At 42.8% G+C, this 20,125-nt stretch overlaps 1 protein-coding gene across 3 annotated transcripts in view; it reads right to left on the bottom strand.

Moving 5' to 3' along the window:
* The window catches only part of SP1173, a 432,536-nt gene that overhangs the window by 203,032 nt on the left and 209,379 nt on the right, over positions 1 to 20,125 (bottom strand). For all 3 annotated transcript variants that reach the window (XM_067136906.2, XM_067136907.2, XM_067136908.2), the window contains one exon: positions 8,191 to 8,376. In XM_067136906.2, the coding sequence (XP_066993007.2) occupies positions 8,191 to 8,251 (61 nt within the window). In that variant the 5' untranslated portion in view covers positions 8,252 to 8,376. The remainder of the gene's footprint in view (positions 1 to 8,190; positions 8,377 to 20,125) is intronic.

The raw sequence follows: 20,125 nt of genomic DNA on the forward strand, positions 1-20,125 counted from the left end.
AAAAACACGTTGAGGTACAAAGTCCTCTCGTCTAATAGATCTTGCTGACTGTTAAATAAAAACACTATGCTGAGGAGTGTAGTGAGACCGTCAATACAGCGAATAAAACGTGTATAACATCTGTAATGAGAAAAAAGGAATATATGAATGGATGAAGAAACAAGTTAAAATGATGTACGAAAAGAAAACTCATATGACTTACTTGTAACTAAAAGTTGTCGTCTCGGATGGAGATGACCTTGTCGGTCTGAAGTCACATTGACAACTAAGCCTGTGTGTGGCTTACTGTGTATCTGCGTCGATGTGGTTGGAAGGGTTAATGGAGGGGAAGGGGCAGGGAGGGAGGGACATTGTGATTCGCGGAAGGAGGGTGTTGATGGAAGGGCGGGTCTTGTTCTAGAATGTCGGTAGTGAAACTCTTTTTTATTAATGAACTGTGCGCAGATGAGCGGGAGAAAGGTTTCCAATAAAATGTTTTTCTTTTCGTTGATTTCATTTAAGTTATAGACGGGATTGTTATATTGGTCGATATCTATATATATATTCTCTAGTATATTAAGTAAGGGACTTTTCTGTTCGTAATGCAGGATCTTTAAGTGTTGATCAATTGTTGTGTATTTATGATTTTTCTCTCTACAGTGTTCGCTCATAGCTGAGTAGCGATTATACTTTAGGGCATTAAGATGTTCAGAGTATCTTACATTGAAACTGCGGCCTGTTTGCCCAATATACGTTGAAAGACATGATTGGCATTTTAATTTGTATATTCGAGAGTTAGAAAATTTTTTGCTGTTGACAGTATGAGAATTAAAAAACATTTTTGTATTGGTGTGAACGGTCTTGAAAGCTACTTTTAACTTGTGCTTTTTAAAGATGTTTGAAATAGGATATATATTATTATTATTAAAGGTAAATGTGGTGAACTTCTCTTTATGGGAAGATTGTTTTTCTAAGGTGGTCTTGGGTTTATTTCTAAATTTATTGAGAATTTTATTCACGAAAGCTTTACTGAAACCATTACCTTCGGCTATAGCATAAATAGTGTTGATTTCCTTTCTAAAATTCTTACGGGATAAAGGAACATTAAGAGCTCTGAAAATCATACTATTGTAAGCTGTCTTCTTCTGTGTCCCTGGGTGTAGAGAAGTTTGGTGGATTGTGTTTATTGTGTGAGTGGGCTTCCTGTAAATATTAAAAGAAATGGTTTTATTCTGATTGCGAGTAATAGTTAAATCGGGATAATTAAGGGAATTGTTGTTCTCGGATTCTATCGTAAACTTTATGTGTGGATCCAGGTTATTAAGTAATTCAAGAACGGTGCTGCTGTCAGTAATGTGAGAATCTAGGATAACAAAAGTATCATCCACATACCGAGTCCAATGTTTGATCCCATTAATTTTACCTATAATGTGAGTGTATTCGAGGGAATCTACGTAAATATCAGCGAGGATTCCCGAGGCCGGTGACCCCATAGGAAGCCCCTTCTGTTGGTATATCATGTTATTAAAAGTAAAGAAGCCATTATTTAATGTAAACTTGAGAATCTGAATAAACTCTTCTATCTCCCCTATAGTCAATTTACTGAATTTGGAAAGATTGTTTTTTTACTATTTCGATGGTTTTATTGACGGGTACATTCGCGTACATATTTACTATGTCAAAGGAGTGAAGGGTGTAATGTTTCGGTAACGTGAGATTTTTTATTCTATTGCAGAATTCCAGGGAATTTTTAACTGACGTGTTAGCTTGAAAGGAATAATGTGTTTTAAGAAAATTGTGAATAAATTGGGATATTTTGTACGTCGGACTACTTCTGAAGTTAATAACGGGCCTTATGGGGACACACGCCTTGTGAATCTTCGGTAACGCTTTCGCCGTAGGCAACCTGGGATTCATGATGATCAGTTTTGATTTTTCTACGTCATTAAACAAAAATAAAAAGTTCTTAATTAAAGCTTTCAGCTCTCTTTGTATTCTATTAGTAGGGTCTTTTTTTACTGCGTTAAATTTATTGTTAGTAAAGAAGAATTGTGCTTTATTTACGTAGTCACTTTTCTCCATAACTACAGTAGCATTACCTTTATCTGCTTTAGTTACTATTAAGTCGTTATCTTTAATTTTCTTTTTGAGATTGCGTATGTTGGTGACTTGTTCTTTATTGGGTTTGCCAGAACCGGTATGTTTCTGATCGAAAGATGAAAGTAACTTTCGCTTAACTTCATATCTAACCTCATTTTGAACGTCTGTAGGTAACCTATTAACCGCTAATTCAGATTCAGCCAACGTAATGATTAAATCGTCGTGGTTGAAGGACGTGTCCCAGTTGTGTTTTGGTCCCTTATTTAATATCTTGAGGTCCTTAGGATCAAGGTCAACTTGACTGAGGTTCACTACCGGCGGGTGAAAAACGTTCGATTTAAGTTATTCCACTTCTTGCCAAGAGTGCTTTGTTTTTTCGATAAAACCTTATCGAGTCTATTGGTGACGTGAGCCTGAAAAGAAGTCCATTCGAGAGGACATAATAAGGTCGAAACCTCTAAATGAGTGTCGTAAAATTTATTGTTAAGAAGAGCTTTTTCTTTTGAAGGAATTTAATTTCCTCTCTTATCCAAATTTTTTCCGTTTTTCGTTGAGTCGCGCGGGTTTTAGCCGTGTCTCTATGACTTTTCTTAGTAAATTTTAAGAAATTAGGTGTGACGTCATTAGTTAAGCATTTTCTTAAAAAACATAAATCTTTACCTAATTTGGCAACTTTTATCTTCAAATTACAATATAGGTTTGCTTTCTTACTAGGCTGGATGGCGTTACCATTGCAAGTTATGAATCTCATTCCGTATTGACGGTTATCACTTTACAAAAGAAAAAATTTATAAAATCCTCCTATCAATACAAGTCAAGTCATCTGTTAGATGAAGCAAAGTCTATACATGTTTCAGCCTAATCTCAAGGCCATCTTCAGTAGTAACAGTAGTAGTAACACGTCAGTTAAAAATTCCCTGGAATTCTGCAATAGAATAAAAAATCTCACGTTACCGAAACATTACACCCTTCACTCCTTTGACATAGTAAATATGTACGCGAATGTACCCGTCAATAAAACCATCGAAATAGTAAAAAAACAATCTTTCCAAATTCAGTAAATTGACTATAGGGGAGATAGAAGAGTTTATTCAGATTCACAAGTTTACATTAAATAATGGCTTCTTTACTTTTAATAACATGATATACCAACAGAAGGGGCTTCCTATGGGGTCACCGGCCTCGGGAATCCTCGCTGATATTTACGTAGATTTCCTCGAATACACTCACATTATAGGTAAAATTAATGGGATCAAACATTGGACTCGGTATGTGGATGATACTTTTGTTTTCCTAGATTCTCACATTACTGACAGCAGCACCGTTCTTGAATTACTTAATAACCTGGATCCACACATAAAGTTTACGATAGAATCCGAGAACAACAATTCCCTTAATTATCCCGATTTAACTATTACTCGCAATCAGAATAAAACCATTTCTTTTAATATTTACAGGAAGCCCACTCACACAATAAACACAATCCACCAAACTTCTCTACACCCAGGGACACAGAAGAAGACAGCTTACAATAGTATGATTTTCAGAGCTCTTAATGTTCCTTTATCCCGTAAGAATTTTAGAAAGGAAATCAACACTATTTATGCTATAGCCGAAGGTAATGGTTTCAGTAAAGCTTTCGTGAATAAAATTCTCAATAAATTTAGAAATAAACCCAAGACCACCTTAGAAAAACAATCTTCCCATAAAGAGAAGTTCACCACATTTACCTTTAATAATAATAATATATATCCTATTTCAAACATCTTTAAAAAGCACAAGTTAAAAGTAGCTTTCAAGACCGTTCACACCAATAAAAAAAGTTTTTTAATTCTCATACTGTCAACAGCAAAATATTTTCTAACTCTGGAATATACAAATTAAAATGCCAATCATGTCTTTCAACGTATATTGGGCAAACAGGCCGCAGTTTCAATGTAAGATACTCTGATCTTAATGCCCTAAAGTATAATCGCTACTCAGCCATGAGCGAACATTGTAGAGAGAAAAATCATAAATACACAACAATTGATCAAGACTTAAAGATCCTGCATTACGACCAGAAAAGTCCCTTACTTAATACACTGACTGACAGAGCAAATGCAACACCAAGAAGGAGTGGTTCGAAAGGGATGCAAGTTGGGGAAAAAACAGAGCCGGCACGGACGAATAATTGATGTTTATTTCAAACCGATATGCAGGTTACACAATGCGCACGGCATCGAGTCAGTAGGATGTAGGACCACCGCGAGCGGCGATGCACGCAGAAACACGTCGAGGTACAGAGTCAATAAGAGTGCGGATGGTGTCCTGAGGGATGGTTCTCCATTCTCTGTCAACCATTTGCCACAGTTGGTCGTCCGTACGAGGCTGGGGCAGAGTTTGCAAACGGCGTCCAATGAGATCCCACACGTGTTCGATTGGTGAGAGATCCGGAGAGTACGCTGGCCACGGAAGCATCTGTACACCTCGTAGAGCCTGTTGGGAGATGCGAGCAGTGTGTGGGCGGGCATTATCCTGCTGAAACAGAGCATTGGGCAGCCCCTGAAGGTTCGGGAGTGCCACCGGCCGCAGCACATGCTGCACGTAGCGGTGGGCATTTAACGTGCCTTGAATACGCACTAGAGGTGACGTGGAATCATACGCAATAGCGCCCCAAACCATGATGCCGCGTTGTCTAGCGGTAGGGCGCTCCACAGTTACTGCCGGATTTTACCTTTCTCCACGCCGACGCCACACTCGTCTGCGGTGACTATCACTGACAGAACAGAAGCGTGACTCATCGGAGAACACGACGTTCCGCCATTCCCTCATCCAAGTCGCTCTAGCCTGGCACCATGCCAGGCGTGCACGTCTATGCTGTGGAGTCAATGGTAGTCTTCTGAGCGGACGCCGGCAGTGCAGGCCTCCTTCAACCAATCGACGGGAAATTGTTCTGGTCGATATTGGAACAGCCAGGGTGTCTTGCACATGCTGAAGAATGGCGGTTGACGTGGCGTGCGGGGCTGCCACCGCTTGGCGGCGGATGCGCCGATCCTCGCGTGCTGACGTCACTCGGGCTGCGCCTGGACCCCTCGCACGTGCCACATGTCCCTGCGCCAACCATCTTCGCCACAGGCGCTGCACCGTGGACACATCCCTATGGGTATCGGCTGCGATTTGACGAAGCGACCAACCTGCCCTTTTCAGCCCGATCACCATACCCCTCGTAAAGTCGTCTGTCTGCTGGAAATGCCTCCGTTGACGGCGGCCTGGCATTCTTAGCTATACACGTGTCCTGTGGCACACGACAACACGATCTACAATGACTGTCGGCTGAGAAATCACGGTACGAAGTGGGCCATTCGCCAACGCCGTGTCCCATTTATCGTTCGCTACGTGCGCAGCACAGCGGCGCATTTCACATCATGAGCATACCTCAGTGACGTCAGTCTACCCTGCAATTGGCATAAAGTTCTGACCACTCCTTCTTGGTGCTGAAATACGTCAATTATTTCACTTTTTTTAAATATCAGTTTGTATTTGTAGCGAGTAGGACGACATGGATGCGTAGCTGGCTTGTGCTGGGAAGACCCTGTGATGTTGCCGCGATAGTGCCAGACACCGTGCCATGCCACGCCACACTGAAAGTTGAGTCTACTGATTACAGTTGCATGTACAGTGGCATTTGCTTCACCATATGCTTAAAAACGTTCCTCCGGTATTTAATAATTACGTGGAATCAGCATTGAAGCAAATAACATTATGAAACCAAACCAAACCCCATGGCACTACAGCCCTTGAAGGGCCTTGGCCTACCAAGTGACTGCTGTTCAGCCCGAAGGCCTGCAGATTACGAGGTGATGTGTGGTCAGCACGACGAATCCTCTCAGCCATTATTCTTGTCTTTCTAGACCGGGGCCGCTATCTCACTGTCAATAGCTCCTCAATTCTAATCACGTAGGCTGAGTGGACCTCGAACCAGCCCTCAGGTCCAGGTAAAAATCCTTGACCTGGCCAGGAATCGAACCCGGGGCCTCCAGGTAAGCGGCAGGCATGCTACCCCTACACCACGGGGCTGGCAAATGACATTATGAGGTAATGAAAACATTTCCCATCAACTTTTCTCATAAGGAATATTAAGCTCACGTCCTCGTCCCGAGATGGTGCAGCTCTTTTCAGGCACACGTGCAGTGGAGGTGAGCTGCATGTACCATTTTATAACGGCCTTCCTGCCATTTTTAAATCTCTGGCATTAGCAATAATCGAACCAAGGTCCCCCAACGGCGGCAACAAGTAACACTAACCGTTACGCTATGGATTTCGGACAGCTTTTATTTTTACAATTTTACAATTTGCTTTAAGTCACACTGACACAGGTAAGTCTTGTGGCAATGAGGGGATAGGAAAGAGCTAGGAGCGACCATGGCCTTAATTATGGTACCCCACCATTTGCCTGGTGTGAAAATGGGAAACCACGGAAATCCAAATTCAAGGCCTTTGACAGCGGTGTTCAAAACCACTATTTTCCCATTGCAAGCTCACAGCTGAGTGACCCTAATCGCATGGCGAACTAGTTCGGTGAACAGCTTTTCTCATAAGGATACTGGACCTTCAACGGCAACTTTCAAAATGTATTATTTTTGTTTTTATGTTGTTTTTGCTTTTTACAGTTTTTACTTTTTAAAGTATTTACGTATCAGCCTGACTTCTCTGCTGCTACCTGGCCTTTTCTCCTACAAGTCATTGGAATTCCCAAGCTGGGGTTTTCTATCCGCAATAAATACCTGTTTTCCATCTTTGTATTAACTAACTTCAGTTCAGTTTGTTGGCGAGTGCATATTCCTATAAGTTACCTCCAAGACTTTGTTCACTGAATTTGAGTTTCGTATGATAGTGAGTGCCATTTGTTTCTTGTTTTTTTACCTTAGAAGGCAAGAAGCTAGGTGAAAAGTGGTTTCCTATTCAGCAACGAACAGCTGATTGCCTTAGAATATCACTTCGGTCTGTCAAATATGCAGTGAAGAAGAATAAACAAAATGACGGCAAGGAAAACATTGAAGGTACTCCCACGCCCATTAAGATGAAAGAACTGTCAGCAGGACGACCGCGTGTTGTAATAGATCACTTCACTGTTGGAGTTATCAGGCGTACCATTCACAGCTTTTTATGGAAAAGACTTTCCTGGCAATTTTAAAATTAAAGGAGAGGCTTCAACATTCAATGACCTGACTTTCCGGAAATGTCCCTTGAGAAACTTACGCAAATTGTTCACAGTTTTGGATTTCGCTTTAAAAACTGAACAAAAAGCCTGTTCTTATGGAATCGTTATCGGTCACAGCCTCCAGACACTCGTTTTTAAGAAGAATTCGCTGACTTCGGGAGGAAGGCTACAAGATTTTCTACACAGATGAAACATGATGCTCCCAAAACGACACAATGACGTACGCGTGGCAATAAAAAGTTATTGAAACTCTGAATAGACATGATAATTATGACCAATATCGATGACACCTGTAGGAGGTATAAGGATAGAGGGGAGGTTTTAAAAGCCCATCAGGAGCTGGACAGCGTGTAATAATACTACACATTGGCAATGAACAGGGATTTCTTCAAGGAGCCGTGCTCTGCTTCGTGGAAAAGAAAGGTACAGGTGATAATCACCAGGAAATTAATTCACTCCACTTTGAAGAATGATTCAGGAAGGTTTTAAGCCAACTCCCTCCAAAATCTGCTGTAGTGATAGACCATGCAACTTACCACACAATGCTGGACCCAGAAACTAAGAACCCTTCTAAGTCATGGTTAAAAGCTGACAATATTGCATGGATTGAGAAAAGAAACATCCCACTGCCGCCTGATGCAATTGATTTCAATTCCTTAACAAAAGCAGTATACTGCTCCATCATGCCAAACTCTACTTCACAACGTCTCGAAAGAAAGTTGAATGAATCACTAAAGAATTACAAAAATATGTTAGGTGTGCTCTTTCTCTTCCGCTGCCATTCTGCTCTGTTATATGGCATTACAATTACAATAACTAATCCGTCAACGACAGGAAACCAACAGCTAGTCTTTCCTAAAATTTAGATAAGCTTACAACATTATATTTTTGTATTTCGTTGTACTTACCTCCAAGGAAGCAGAAAAGCAGACATCGCAGTGTAACCATACTTCCACCTGAAGACTTCATTGCTCCCAAACACAGAAATATAGCTCTTGGATTGATAGTTTAATTGCTGTAGGAACTTATTATTTTTTGAACTGATATCTCTTCGACATGATTGATGGAAAGGAAATGCCTCTTTGAAATAAAACCTGAAAATAAAGTAGAAATAAATTATTAGTCATGGCTCTTCGTATTGTACAAGAGTTACATATTGTCGGCATACGATAATAACATTGAACTCTGGGAATAGGTAAAATGATTGAGTCGATTCTGAATGCTACTGAAAGATAGATTAACATGGAAAATTCCAAATGACGCCAGAATATGTTGAGCTAAAAATGTGATATTTTTAAGAAATCAATGTTTGCTCAAAAGCCAACTTTTTCAATGTTACCTAGTCAGAATTAATTTAGGCTTTTCATTCAATCAACGTTCGCAATAAAATAATAATAATAATGATTTTACGTCCCGCTAACTACTTTCAGGGTTTTCAGAGACTTCGAGGTGCCAGAATTTTGTCCAGCAGGAGTCCTTCTTCGAAAGATAATGGGCCCAAAGATCGTGGCTGCACAATACAGGTTGCGAGGACGAAGGAAGTGCGGTAAACCTACCGACACGAGGCTGACGTATTTTTTGCACCTTCAAGTTCCACCGAACTAAGCCGAAATCGAAGACGCCTAAAAGACACACACATTCGATAGCAATAAAAAATAAAGGCCGTCGCCTAAGCAATTGACAAGAAACTAAACTGAAAGGTGCAAAGAATGTGAGCCATAAAAGTAATATACTGCACGCCTTTGCTGGCAAGACCTAGTGTTCTGTTACCCCCGGAGGCCCGGGTTCGATTCCCGGCTCTACCACGAAATTTGAAAAGTGGTACGAGGGCTGGAACGGGGTCCACTCAGCCTCGAGAGGTCAAATGAGTAGAGGTGGATTCGATTCCCACCTCAGCCATCCTGGAAGTGGTTTTCCTGTGGTTTCCCCACTTCTACTCCAAGCAAATGCCGGGATGGTACCTAACTTAAGGCCACAGCCGCTTCCTTCCCTCTTCCTTGTCTATCCCTTCCAATACCCCCCCCCCCGCAAGGCCCCTGTTCAGCATAGCAGACGAGACCGCCTGGGCGAGATACTGGTCATCCTCCTCAGTTGTATCCCTCGACCCAGAGTCTGACGCTCCAGGACACTGCCCTTGAGGCGGTAGAGGTGGGATCCCTCGCTGAGTGCGAGGGAAAAACCGACCCTGGAGGGTAAACAGAAAAAGAACAAGAACAAGAAGACCTAGTGTTCTCAGTGCATTATGTCTTCTTGTATGGGCTAGAGCAATTTTGTTGCTTTCAATAACTTGTCTCAGTCTCATCCTTGGCTTTAACAACATGACATTGACCGAGGTATGAGTGATGCTAGCAATGCCATTCCTTATGCAGCCAGTCCCTGGTATGGACGGCGTGATAATATTGTTCATAGGGTCCGTTGGTGCCTTCATTTTAGTGGGCTCGGCAGACTGATATGTAATAGCAACTTCTGGCTCAGTGAGGTAAGCAACGGGAAACTACCTCACTTCTCATTTCCCCAGTGCGCCTCTTCAGTGACACCTAGGCCACGTATGTCAGCTGATGATGGAACTGCTAAGGATCAAACCAGCCTCCGGGTTGAGCACTTAACATCCTTACAAAAGTAATATACACTGACTGACAGAGCAAATGCAACACCAAGAAGGAGTGGTCAGAACTTTATGCCAATTGCAGGGTAGACTGACGTCACTGAGGTATGCTCATGATGTGAAATGCGCCGCTGTGCTGCGCACGTAGCGAACGATAAATGGGACACGGCGTTGGCGAATGGCCCACTTCGTACCGTGATTTCTCAGCCGACAGTCATTGTAGAACGTGTTGTCGTGTGCCACAGGACACGTGTATAGCTAAGAATGCCAGGCCGCCGTCAACGGAGGCATTTCCAGCAGACAGACGACTTTACGAGGGGTATGGTGATCGGGCTGAGAAGGGCAGGTTGGTCGCTTCGTCAAATCGCAGCCGATACCCATAGGGATGTGTCCACGGTGCAGCGCCTGTGGCGAAGATGGTTGGCGCAGGGACATGTGGCACGTGCGAGGGGTCCAGGCGCAGCCCGAGTGACGTCAGCACGCGAGGATCGGCGAATCCGCCGCCAAGCGGTGGCAGCCCCGCACGCCACGTCAACCGCCATTCTTCAGCATGTGCAAGACACCCTGGCTGTTCCAATATCGACCAGAACAATTTCCCGTCGATTGGTTGAAGGAGGCCTGCACTCCCGGCGTCCGCTCAGAAGACTACCATTGACTCCACAGCATAGACGTGCACGCCTGGCATGGTGCCGGGCTAGAGCGACTTGGATGAGGGAATGGCGGAACGTCGTGTTCTCCGATGAGTCACGCTTCTGTTCTGTCAGTGATAGTCACCGCAGACGAGTGTGGCGTCGGCGTGGAGAAAGGTCAAATCCGGCAGTAACTGTGGAGCGCCCTACCGCTAGACAACGCGGCATCATGGTTTGGGGCGCTATTGTGTATGATTCCACGTCACCTCTAGTGCGTATTCAAGGCACGTTAAATGCCCACCGCTACGTGCAGCATGTGCTGCGGCCGGTGGCACTCCCGTACCTTCAGGGGCTGCCCAATGCTCTGTTTCAGCAGGATAATGCCCGCCCACACACTGCTCGCATCTCCCAACAGGCTCTACGAGGTGTACAGATGCTTCCGTGGCCAGCGTACTCTCCGGATCTCTCACCAATCGAACACGTGTGGGATCTCATTGGACGCCGTTTGCAAACTCTGCCCCAGCCTCGTACGAACGACCAACTGTGGCAAATGGTTGACAGAGAATGGAGAACCATCCCTCAGGACACCATCCGCACTCTTATTGACTCTGTACCTCGACGTGTTTCTGCGTGCATCGCCGCTCGCGGTGGTCCTACATCCTACTGAGTCGATGCCGTACGCATTGTGTAACCTGCATATCGGTTTGAAATAAACATCAATTATTCGTCCGTGCTGTCTCTGTTTTTTCCCCAACTTTCATCCCTTTCGAACCACTCCTTCTTGGTGTTGCATTTGCTCTGTCAGTCAGTGTAAAAACAACCAGCACTGTGACCGTACAAAAATAGAAAATAAATGTTGGGCACCAGAAAATAAACTTCCAATGAAACATAAACTCAAAAAGGAAATTGTACGTCTCAATTAAAGTTAATGTCGCAGATCGTATCCGAAGATTCGGGAATCCAGTTCCATCGGTGGACTTAATCTCAACCACACCTGTAAAATTGTTTTGTTGCAGAACATGTTTTTAGTTTCGGAACCATACTTGGGCCGGTGAGCGTTACAAAAAACATGACAGATTTAAAATCGAAATAATTTATAGACAACATATGTGACGACAATGTTCAGTATCTCATTGTAAAGAGGAAGGACCATTGTATGAGAACCTGGCAATAAGAGTCTGATCTCGGTAGGACGTCATCGAACGATGCAATAACACCTCCATCTTGAGGTACAAAAATTGCCGTGCCACGCGGCTCTCAGTTAATGTAGCTGTGACTCAGGCGTGAAAGCACGTCGTGTGAAGCGTTCTTTGATTCTCCTCAGTGAGTTCTACGAGTATGTATGTCTAACTCTTGTTCTGTTCCTCCCCGGGGTCGGGTATGAAGTGAGATGAATCTTCGTAGCGAGATTTTACGATGGGATGCCCTTCCTGACGTCAACCTCAACAGAGGAGTTAGTGAGGTGACATGAATTACATGATATATGATAGTGGGAAGGGAGAGGGTGAAACCCGGTGCCGGCACATAGCCCACTCCTGTCGAATACCACCAGGGGGTCTGCTCAAGGCTTAACGTCCTCATCCGACGGATGAATTTACTATCGAGAACGTCATATGCCCTCACTCAATATGAACACTGCGGAGACGTTCGGAACTGAATCTAGGCTTTTGGCACACAATCAGGTGAATATCGCACCTCTCCTACCTTGCCGGCAAACATTCTGACGGGGAAAAACTTTTCAACCAACGGGACTTGAACCGGCTAACCATGGTGTCAGAACATATAGACTTGACGCCTTAACGATCACGGTCACCACCACGAACATACAGTGAAAAATAATCAAACAGAAAATTGTGGTGCGAAAAATGCATTATTTTGCAAAATATCGCTTCGAATGGACCCAAAATGGCTCCAAAATGATCAAACACGCATTACAAAGGATAGAGCGATTTATCAGAATTTAGAAAATGTCCAAGATCACTAAGGACAAGCGTCAAAAGGCATACAGAAGGTTTGTCGATCGGCGGCGTCTTAAAAGTTAAGGCGTTCGAGCGTCGGGAGACGAATTCCAAGTTATTGGAGAGCACATCAACTGCCCCAAGAGTAGACAATGATTTAGAACTCATAAATGTGGATACTGATTACCCTGGTCAGTGGCGTACGCAGAAATGTATTAAGGTGGGTGGGGGTTCTATAAATTTACTTTATCGGTATTTTAAATGTTGTGTATTTTATTAGTATTATTATATAACACTAGAGGAGCCGTGTTGCTCTGCAGCATTCCTTATAAATAAGTCAGTTGACGTGCCTTGGTATGGAATTGTTCCATGCGCTGCCAGAGCACTTTTTGAATGTCCACTTTTAGGACAAGTGCATTTTTGTAGATATCTTTATTGTGACACTGATTGCTTGTTGTGTGTTTAATTAAAAGTTTTAGTTTCAGACGATTTTGTTTCGCGTGGAGTTTTGTTCTTGTTGCGAACCGATATTGTCTGAGAAGCAATTGATCCCTTCAAATAAATAATAAAAATAAGTGATAATTGAATGTGTTTACGTGTCTCCCTATAGATATGATGTTCACGATTCCAACTGACGTTGAGACTGTCACCAATCAGCCTAGCGAACCAGAAAACTGTGGATTCAACACTAATCTCGATCAGTTTCGACATTTTCTTTTTCACCCCATTTCATCACCTGCCGCAATGCCAATGGAGGCTGAATATGGACTTACGGCATCCAGAGTGTTACAGTTTATCTCAGAGATCCCAAAAAGAATGGATTCCATTATTTTTACTTGTCACTCCCTCCCAACCCCCAACCGTAGGGGTGCTAGGGGTGTTTTACGCCCGTAGTATTTTTCTCCATATAGTAATCCTAAATCATACCCGTACGAAGTTTGGTTTAGAGCTATGCTGGAACATACACACATACATCTATAAACTGTCATTTTGGACATTTTTCCTTTTCACTCCTTCACCCCCCATGCCGATGGAGACGGCATCCGTAGTGTCGCTATTCATCCTAGTGAACGCGAAACGTATGAATCCAATACTAATATTGGTCGTTTTGGGTTACTTTACACATGTCACTCTCTCCCAAACCTCAACCGTAGGAGTGTTAGGTCTGTGTTACTTTTACAGTATTTTTCTCCAGATAGTAATTCACACGTGTACCAAGTTTGGTTGAGAGCTATACTGGAATATACACATATCTACATAGTGGTGCATCCATAATCTCGGTCATTTTGGAGATTTTCTTTTATTTATTTACTTTATTTACATAACAGGTCATGAGTTCCAATTACAATGATCACGACAATTGTTACTTAGACATTAAACAATATAAATGAAAAAACAATATGTGCCTATAGCTAGAATAATCTTAAAGATTAATTCAAAGGCACACAAATCACATTACTAAAAAACAAAATCATTAAGGATAATATTATATTACATTACTAATTAATTCTAATTAAAATATGTAATATTTAAAACAATTATTTTAACAGGATCTCCACTTGGAATGTATATTTAATGACATGGTTTACAACATTTATACTACCGCTTAAATTTCTTCATAATCTATTAAATTATATTCAGAAGTACAGTGTTACATGTCGAAGTGAATGTAGCTTCGGTTATACTTAAAATATCAACATAGGGATGAATATTATTGTAGAGTTACATTACTCTGTTAATTGGGGAGTTTTCAGTCTTCTTTTTCACTCACCCTGTTGTATGTCCGTCGCTCCCTTCTCGATCCGCCAGCCAGCTACACGCGTGCCAGTGTGTTATTCTTCGAACCTCGACGCGCAGCCCTCAGTGCGCGTGCCTGGAACGTCGTGTGTGCTATAAAAAGGAGCTCCTAGCCTGTCCAGACGCCCACTGACCCCGGTGTCCAGCTCCAGAATACACCCTACGTCGAGCACGGAGGCTACTCCTCTTGAAAATGTGCTTCTGCCAGGTGGACTGAATTTCTGGCAGTAAGAGGTCTCACCTCGGGTCACCGCTCCTCTTGCCTATTCCGCTGTCCATGCCCAGTCTTACCATTATATACCACTATCATTCCCTAGCTAATGCAAGCTCCCATTATCAACTTAGTTTCGCTAAGTAGGAACTCTTCAGTCATTGAACTTACGTTAATGAACTCAGACACTTCAACAAGGAAGGACTCTCTGAGATATTTACGTCAGTGCTTCTGATAGTTTTCGACTATCAAGAACTTTTCATGTCACAAGGACTATCTTTCCGAAATAGTAGTGAACGTGAATGCTCCAACGTGTATATAGTGTACAAAGACAAACTCTTTCTCCAAATTCATAGTTCAATTTGCTTCGAGATAACTTTCAGTTTTGTTAGTGTAAATATTGTAATTTTACATGTGAAGCAAATAAAGAAGTTGTGTTTTTGTAAACCCAACCTTGTTTACAACACACCCCTTCTCACCCCCATGGCTATGGTGGCTGTACTTGGAATTAAATGTCATCCAGATTGTCACTATTCATCTCAGCAACCCCGAAAACTATGGATTCAACATTAATATTGGTCGTTTTCGATTAGTTTTTCATGTCAATTCCTCCTAATCCCCAGCCGTAGGGGTGCTAGGGATGTCTTACCCCGACAGTATTTTTCTCCTGATGTACAAAGTTTGATTGAAGCTCGTTAACCACACTTTCCACATTTATACTGCTGGTTTTGTAACTTTCAATGGAGAGTAAAGCCAATTAACTCAACTACTGCGCAAGTATTCTTTTATGGGTTTTAGTTTGCTGAACGATAGCTCGGCGGATGCTCTCGTGACCGGTAACGTGAGATAAAGTTGCAGCACTGTGCACAAATTAGGGACGCTACTAACAGTGACGAGTTTTCTACTATCAGAAGTTCGGGCAGCTCTTTTAAAATTGAGAGGTCACGAATTTGTAGTTTCATATCTTTATCCAACTTACTACTGTACCGACATCGATTAGTGCCATTTATACTTTTCGCACTACCATTTTCAAAACCACTCTGTTGTTCTGATGTGTCACTAACACAAATTTCAAAACCACTCTGGGCTGAAATTTTCACTAACACAAACTTGACATTCACATGACCTTTATGCTGCATTCTCTCTTAAACTTCCAATGGACACGCCGGACACGGATTTATCATAACACGTAACACTACTGTTACTGGAACCTGGCAAGGAATCTTCACCTACACCTTTAAAGAAATAATACATTTTGCAACTATTTTAACAGATTCTTCATTTTCACGTTCTCCCTTGCGTGTTTGGAAACAGCTTGATTACAGATTTACCGATATAAACTTACGCGCACATCACCAAGTCACTAACTGAAGTAACCACAACTAACTGTGAATTACTATCCTGATCTGATTCTAAATGCGGTTCTGGGATTTCCCCTTAAATGATGCAATGCAGTCAAGCATGAGTTTCGAGTTCAACAGGAGAGGAGAGATAACGCAATGAGAGCCTACAACCTACAATGAATGCAGGGAAGAACCTCGTAAAACCTGGCAACACTGACTGACAATCAGGTTCACCGCGCCCAACTGCCAGCTAATGCACAGTTCGGGGATTCACAAAAACTATACCAACCCTGTGTCGCATCACTATTCGCAACGTTCTAATTGAGGGCTACATCATCGTGTGCAACGTGAATCACATCACTAAGTAGATGTTAAGATGTTGCATGAATAAAAAATGTATTGCGTAATTTAATTTTTCACAGAATACACTCTCCGGTTTCATTTTAAATATAGACGAAGTATTGAGGTATACTGTACTATAGAATGGCTTAGTGGGCCCCGTGAGTCTGTGGGCCTCCCTGCACGGCGGGTCCTGCGGGCCCGTTAGTTACGCCCCTGCTGAGTAACCCGTCTACAGTACCGTACATAGATCTCTGCTTTCTTCACAGAATGTTGTTAATGGTAGGCTACACTCCCTAAGCGCTGCGGCTCCTCCAAAAACAGTCAGGGAGACGAACCTCCCAATTTCTTTTAAAAATTATTCAAAATATACAATGTTTCAAGAGCACCTTTTGCTCCACAAGATTATCTAGGAGTCTAGGAGACTATTCTCCGAACATTACACCATTTCAGTCTTCCAAAGGCATCCTTCAACATTTACATTAACACTCAGAGCGTCATTGCTCTATAAGATTTTCATTTTCCGAGCCTCTCTAGGCACAACCTACATTTAACAAGACACTATCAACAGTCCACCTATTTACACAAAAGAAATGATACAGGGTATCGAGTACCCATACTACCGGGCCTTTGTGGAAAACTTACAGGTTAAGGTTACTGGCCCAAAAAATCAAAATGATGCGGAGGCAGACACTTGCACTCCTTGAAATTTGCACTAAAAAGATTAAAACCCTATTTGGGCTTCCAGCCCGAAGTTACAGAGGATAAGCCTACACTACTGAGGTGACTAGATGGAGAAAATTTAAGTTACAAAAGCTACAGACAGAAAACGGTTACAAAGTCGTAGTCACCTCAAAGTCAAGTGGATAGGAAACTCGAGAGGGTGTCACACTCTCTATTCTCGAATTACGGCAGAGTTTCTTAGCCTAGTTTTTAAATTTACATTAGAAAATGAAATTTACATTATTGAAGGTAGGAAATATAAGGTTACATTCTCGATGATGGGCGAGACGCCCCACCTCCTCTATTAGCACACACTCAGTAGAATGGATGATCAATAAGACAGCTTGGTCGAAAAATGTATCAGCTTGCATACCCGAGAGGAAGGTTCTAGAGAGCCCTGAGCTAAAGCCCGACACATCCCCAATTTTCATTGGGTAATTAAATAGCCACAAGACAGATTTGATTGGTTACAAAATAAATATACAAAATTTTCTATTGGCCAGCATCCAAAGTTGGCGGGAAGAGATCGAAGTATTGACAACCATAACATACCAAAAGCAAAGAAAAATCAACTCAGTGTAGTAAACCTGAAAATAAAAAAATGTTAATAGTTCCTCTTCACACTAGAGGGCATAACACAGGTCTTTTTGATAGAGACATCTGTAGAGAAAAGTCCAAATTTCTTGCGCTAGTGTTGCGACCTTCATATATCAGATGGCATTCTTCAAGGCGCTTCGTTTGGACGAAAGGGGCGGGTGTACCTCGCGGTACAATTATTATTATTATTATTATTATTATTATTATTATTATTATTATTATTATTATTATTATTATTATTATTATTATTATTATTGCCCTATATCCCATGGCAACTTTCGGTAATCTATGGTCTAGTTTAAAGGCATAGACTTGATGCTGTTGGTCGTTGTTTAAAGGGGCCTAACATCAAAGGTCATCGGCCCAGTGGATAGACCAACAAGCGTGTGTTTGTGCTAGCGAAAGTGTCTCTAAAACCACGTGTTAGTGTCAGTGCTAAGAGGTAGGCCTGCAGTATCAAAGTGGTATATACCATGTGTTGATGGTGAGAGCCAGCAAGTTGTGTTGATACAAAAAGAAAAAATAAATAAATGAAGGGCAATCTACATAAATATGTCCGACTCGTTGGCTGAATGGTCAGCGTACTGGTCTTCGGTTCAGAGGGTCCCGGTTTCGATTCCCGGTCGGGTCGGGGATTTTAACCTTCATTGGTTAATTCCAATGGCCCGGGGGCTGGGTGTTTGTGCTGTCCCCAACATCCCTGCAACTCACACACCACACATAACACTATCCTCCACCACAATAACACGCAGTTACCTACACATGGCAGATGCCGCCCACCCTCATCGGAGGGTCTGCCTTACAAGGGCTGCACTCGGCTAGAAATAGCCACACGAAATTATTATATATTACATAAATATGCCGGGTGGTTCAACAGCCCCTTATTTTTTCGGAGACAGGCAACCCAAATAACGCGTATAACAAAGATCCTTATAATTTTGTGTTATGAACACCAAACAACATGAAATTCCTCCTTATGGGCAATAAGGCTCTCCCCTACCTGTGTGTCATCACTGTAAATTGATCTATGGACCTATGCAAAGGAAAAACTACTATGCACAAATCCGCGCCAAATACTAAGGTCCATTCTGCAAACATGGGATTTATTGCGCCTTGAAATAACACAGGTACCCGTAATACGATCGAATTAATAGGTTATGCCACGTGCTCTGTAATGTAAGGAAGTAAATGGACACTTGAAACCCTCATTGAAGACTGACACACATGTTAACTTTCGAGGTGGAACGGCCGTACTTAAGTACTACACCTCTAGCAGGGATCATGTATGTTGACTACGTGGCCGAATCGGTTAAAAGCTGAAAATGTGTGAGTATCGGCAGCATATTGGTTCGAATCCAGCATAATGCATTTCTTTGAACGACAGAGGTACCTTTGATATCGCACGAAAATGGTAAATATGATATTTGTAACATAACTTTTATACATCTACATATTTTAACATGATTTAATATTAAAGCTAATTAATAATCACTTCTTGATTTCCCGTGGTTTCCCACTTCTCCTCCAGCCAAATGCCGGGATGGTACCTAACTTAAGGCCACGGCCGCTTCTTTTCCTCTTCCTTGTCCATATCTTCCAATCTTCCCATCTCCATACAAGGCCCCTGTTCAGCATAGCAGCTGAGGCCGTGTGGGCGAGGTACTGGTCATTCTCCCCAGTTGTATCCCCCAGCCCAATGTTCCACGCTCCAGGACACTGCCCTTGAGGTGGTAGAGGTGGGATCCCACGTTGAGTCCGAGGGAAAAACCAACCCTGGAGGGTAAACAGATTAATAACGAAAGAATAATCACTCTTCTTATTCTTCTTTATCTGTTTACCCTCCAGGGTTGGTTTTTCCCTCGGACTCAACGAGGGATCCCACGTCTACCGCCTCAAGGGCAGTGTCCTGGAGCTTCAGACTCTGGGTTGGGGGATGCAACTGGGGAGGATGACCAGCACCTCCCTCAGGCGGCCTCATCTGCTATGTTGAACAGGAGCCTTGCGAGGGATGGGAAGAGTGGAAGGATAGACAAGGAAGAGTGAAGGAAGCGGCCGTGGCCTTAATTAAAGTACAGCTCCAGCATTTGCCTGGTGTGAAAATAGGAAACCACGGAAAACCACCTTCAGGGCTGCCGACAGTGGGGTTGGAACCCACTATCTCCCGAATACTGCATACTGGCCGCACTTAAGCGACTGCAGCTATCGAGCTCGGTTGTGGCCTTAAGTTAGGTACCATCCCGGCATTTGCCTGGAAGAGAAGTGGGAAACCACGGGAAACCACTTCCAGGATGACTGAGACGAATTGAACCCACCTCTACTCAGTTGACCTCCAGAGGCTGAGTGCAGCCCGTTCCAGCCCTCGTACCACTTTTCAAATTTCGTGGCAGAGCCGGGAATCGAACCCGGGCCTCCGGGGGTGGCAGCTAATCACGCTAGCCACTACAACCACAGAGGCGGACACAATAATACAATATTTTTTTTTTTTTTTTTGCTATTGGTTTTTAGGGGAGCGCTCTGATTTGGCGTCTTTCTCCTAAGGAGGGGCGGGAGGGGGGAGGATTGAGAAGGAAACCGGTCTTGGTCTTTTATTAAGGTACCGTCCCGGCATTCGCCTGGTGGTGAAAATGAGAAACCGAGGAAA

This window comes from Anabrus simplex, chromosome 1 (genome assembly GCF_040414725.1).
Source record: "Anabrus simplex isolate iqAnaSimp1 chromosome 1, ASM4041472v1, whole genome shotgun sequence".
In the NCBI taxonomy this organism is placed as follows: Eukaryota; Metazoa; Arthropoda; class Insecta; order Orthoptera; family Tettigoniidae; genus Anabrus; species Anabrus simplex.